The following is a 4,593-nucleotide window of genomic DNA, read 5'->3' on the forward strand; positions in this document are numbered from 1 at the left end:
TCTCTAAACTTCTGGGCCCAAAATTCGGGGCGTTATACGCATATAATAAGATTTCTAGTATAGATAACATGGTTGATTGAGTTAATGTCACGGATCAACTCCATATTGTATCTTTTCAAAGAAAAAATATTTTTAATACTGAATTTTCCTTTCTCCAATATGATAACATTTTGATAACATATTAACACAATAGCATTTTAAGTGCTATAGAAAAATAACAATACCAATGATAAGCAATTGGAGTGCATTTGATATTCTTAATATGATGTATTTATCTATTTAATTTTTTTTACTTACAATTTAAATTAATTTTTCATTTTAATTTTGTGCATTTTGCATATGTATTGTTATTATTAGTTTCAAATCATATATTTTATTATTTATTTTATATTGTTTTGAAACACACACTTATATATCAAATATGCAATTTCTACCCTCATAAAATTTTTAGTATTTATAAACAAAAGATGATAAATAATTCATATTTGCATATAGGTGAATTTCAGCACTAGTTGGCTTTGACTGTTAAGTTTATTGGGATATGAGATCTTCTTAACATGGTTCATACTTATAAGTAAGATGTAATTGAAGTCCCGTGAATGAGTTGCAGGCAGAAGTTACCAGGAGCTTAATTTTGGCTAACGCCTTTCGAAATACTATAAGCTGCCACAACAACAGAGGCACCAACCATAGCAAAGGGACCAGTATCAATAACTCCTTCAATATGGCCTTCAATCTGGTAACTGTCGGCAGAGCCTGTTTTGCAACACACAGCGAAGTGCTCACAGTTGTTAGTAAACATGTCGTAGGGGCCAAACCCATTCCGTTCAAGGAAATCAGTTGCGGCGCTAATAACTAAATGGGGAGGCCTGGAATAGCGTGGGCAACAAGTACCACGTTTTCTTTTAGAGAATTCTGGATAGGTAACTCCATACTCATAGATCTGGAGCGTGTCACCATCAAGGAAACAATCTATGCATACTTTTGCTATTTCACCATTTACGACTCGCTTGTCTCCACATTTATGGCATGTAGGTAGCTCCCCAAGTTTCTTGGCTGCTCCCTGGAGATGAATCACCATGTCGTCCCCCACATATATTCCTGCAGTGCTCAATCAGAAACACCCAATGTTTATGTGTGTGTATACATGTTATGATCTTCTGGGTATATGGATAAAAATTGAAAAGAAATAGAAGCAAACCATGGTGATCATAGAGACCTCCCTTTCTTTCACAGTAGATGTGATCCCCTGGTTGAGGAAACCTTGGTATGCTTGGTTTGCTTGGTTTGCTTTGTGGCTGTCCCATTTTTTTATTTCTAGTTAAAATCTTTTGTTTTAAGTTGTGTTTTTAGCAAAAAACTAAGACAAATTTATAGTAGATGTGATTAGAAGAAGCGATAAAAATCGAGAATCAAATGTAATAAAGAGAAAACATATAATTATGCTTTGAAAGTTTTGGAAAGGAGGTTCTGATGCTTGCTAGACAATATTGTTCAAAGGAATCAAACGTTCCTTCAATGGTGCCAGTTTACATACCAATGTAAATGCTTGACATGATTTTAGTTGCATTAAAGCCCTACTGCCTATAACCTTTAGCTCTAATTTTACGGATAGATTTGAAATATATTTAAATTATTTGGAAAATATAGTTGTTTCATCATAAATAATGCTCTATAAATGTGGTGCAGATGAAACCTGTGTTGGAGAAATTATGGTTTCAGCTACAAGAGCAGTTTCAACTTATGTTGTAGCTAGGCTGAAACAATAATTTATCATGTTTAGAACTGATAATCTTTTTACCTAAATCTATTTGAATGTTGAACTCATAATCTGTTGCAAGCTTTCATGGCACGTCTTAGAAGATTAATCTAACGGAGGAACAAATCATAACTGATCGAATTTCAATTCATCATGCAAATCGAATTTCCTATTTTATGGAAATTTTCATCATGCAAATCCTAAACTTTGTTAGGATATTTTGTAGTCCTATTTTGTAAGATACTTTGATGGGAATTGTTATTGTAATATATTTGTATTTTACCTGGTGGCGAAATTAGAAAAAAATTTTAGAGAATCGAAATTAAATTGTAATTTTTATGGTAGTAAAAATATAATTTCATCATTTTAATAGTCTATATCCTTATAAATTTTAAAATATTAAATTAATTTTTATCATTTTAAGGGGGATAAAGTGCATTTTTATTTTTACTAATTTAAAATTTTAAAAAATTAAAGCACTTAAATGAAAAATTTTCCATTTTAGGAAGAAACTAAGGCCCTTGCCAGCCCCCCTAGCTACTCCCCTGATTTCATCGTGGCTAAAATAACTATATATGTGAAGCTTGACTTAGTTTGTAAGAAAGTTAGCGCTTTATATTATTCTATTAGGAACCACTTTGATTTTATAGCTGTGTTTTTCGAGAAAAAATTTAGTGAAAAGTGATCTAAATTTTTTGTATAAGTGTAAGTTTGGTATATAGTAAGTTGTAGGTTAAATCCGTCAGGATCTAGTGCCCTTAGTATAGTGATTTTGATTATATGTACTTGTAATTTTTCAAAAAAAATTAGTTTAATAAAATGTTCATCAGTATCATTAATATATTCATATATTGTCTTCAATAGTTTTTGCATGTAAAGAAAAATGAAATCAAATATTAATTTACTAATTATCTAAAGTTTAACTAATATCAAGCGGTATTATGTGGTTTGATCGTAATAAGGAAAGACAACTTATATTAGTAGACAATCCAAACATATTATTAGTCTAATCGAAATTGAACAAATCGATTGAAAAACATATTATGTGGGCCGGTGAGGTGGGTTGATAAGCAACTGGGACAAAGCAAGTTTTATGTTGAAAAAAGATGTGTTTTAATCGGTTGATTGTGGTTGAGGGGTTATGGTGTTCGGAAGGGTGGGAAGGGGTGCTGATTAATGTTTATGGGCCAAATATGTTGAGGGACCAGAGAATTTTTTGGGAGGAAATAATTGAGATAAGAGAACAGTTTACAAATCACTGGATTGTGGGTGATGACTTTAACGCAATTAGAAATAAGAGTGAGAGAAGTAATTGTGTAGGATTATTAAGAGGTTCGAGGGATTTTTGAAATTCATAGAGTATTACAAGTTGGTAGATTTGTCATTGCTCACGGCTGGGGAGGTGGACATGTGTAATGATTTAGATAAAATCTGGAAGTTAAAGTGCCTCCTAGAGTGAGAAGTTTTCTATGGATGATTTCTATTGATCGTCTTCCTACGAAGGTGTTCCTTATTAGAAGAGGCATGAAGTTGGATTGTTTGGGGGACGGTTACCCTTGGTGTTATAGAGATCAGGAGACTGCAGTGCATCTATTCTTTCATTGTAATTCCATTGTTCTGGATTGGTGGGAGGTGAAATGGAGACCATTTGAAGGTTTCTCTGATTTTTTCATATTTTGTAAGAATTTCTCCTATACAGGTGCGATCAAAAGTTTATGGATGATCTTGGTGCCAGCAGCTTGCTGGTCGGTGTGGTTAGCAAGAAATGAGCTGGTGTTCAATAGAAAGTGGCCGAAAATGTCCAACTTGGTTTTTCTTTCAAAGACTCGGGCATTGATGTGGATTAGATCGGTGTATGAGGAATTGAAAGTGGATGAAAGAATCTGGTGGGTCTGTCCATATAAAAGTTGGTGTAACATTAAAAATTCAGGTTTGAGAGGTAAGTTTTGGTGTTTTCCGTGTTATGGCGGGATTAAATTTAACGTTTGTGGTGTGGCGGTGGAGGATGAAGCATGGTGTGGAGGGGTGCTAAGAAATTCGGATGGCGTGGCAAGAGCTTTATTTTCTGGTCCGATCTCAGCAAAAGACTCCATTGAAGCGAAGGCAAGGGCGGTTAGCATTGCTTTGGATATGTTTTTAGAAATGGGATGGAAGGGTAAATGTTCTTTAGTCATAGAGGTTGGTTCAATGGAGGTGATCAACCGGTTGGTGAATAAAAGTTTGAGACCATTGTTGCTGTCTTCTCTTTTTAAGGAAGTTGATTCTAGGTTGTCTTTAATTGGATTGTATCCTTTTTGAAAGCAGACAAGAATGAGAATAAGATGGCAGTGGCGTTGGCGTTGGCGGGTGCGGGTCTAAAAAGGCAGGGTATGTTTAAAGTCATGGTGGTGACCTTGGTGTGCTTATTGTGTGGTGTTAGTAGGAGTTTTTTGTTAGCAGTGTTGAGGTTTTTTGGGTATATAGAGCAGGTTATTTTCAGTTTGGAGGTATGTTTATCAGACGGGATTAAAGGGGGTTTAGGGTGGATTGATTGTTATTTTCTGTCAGTGTTCACGTTTTGTTCATTGGTTGGACCTGCTTGTACCTGCTGTTTTGTTTTTGCCATGTATCAGTTATATGGCTGCTGTACTTTAATTAAGCGAAAAAAAAAATTCTATGAAATTATTTAGGATTTATTACAAACCAAGCAAATGTAAGCACACACTAAGGCTCAAACAAAGCCTCAATTTATTATTAACTTTTTTTGCAGAGCTGGTAATGTTAATCGTATACCCCGTGATAATATCAATATATTACCAAGAAGGCACTGAAGCAGCAGCCATGAAAGCGACAAA

General features: G+C 34.4%; 1 protein-coding gene across 1 annotated transcript; it reads right to left on the reverse strand.

Annotated features, from left to right (window-relative positions):
- Window positions 1-436: 436 nt before the first annotated feature.
- On the reverse strand, window positions 437-1,521 carry LOC107905260 (protein LEAD-SENSITIVE 1). The gene is made up of 2 exons (XM_016831867.2): window positions 1,202-1,521; window positions 437-1,101 (listed from the first exon to the last, which is right to left on the reverse strand). Exons 1-2 carry the CDS (start codon window positions 1,305-1,307, stop codon window positions 629-631), a joined length of 579 nt encoding a protein of 192 aa, XP_016687356.2. The 5' UTR covers window positions 1,308-1,521; the 3' UTR covers window positions 437-628.
- Window positions 1,522-4,593: the final 3,072 nt, after the last annotated feature.

This window comes from Gossypium hirsutum, chromosome A08 (assembly GCF_007990345.1).
Source record: "Gossypium hirsutum isolate 1008001.06 chromosome A08, Gossypium_hirsutum_v2.1, whole genome shotgun sequence".
Lineage (NCBI taxonomy): Eukaryota > Viridiplantae > Streptophyta > Magnoliopsida > Malvales > Malvaceae > Gossypium > Gossypium hirsutum.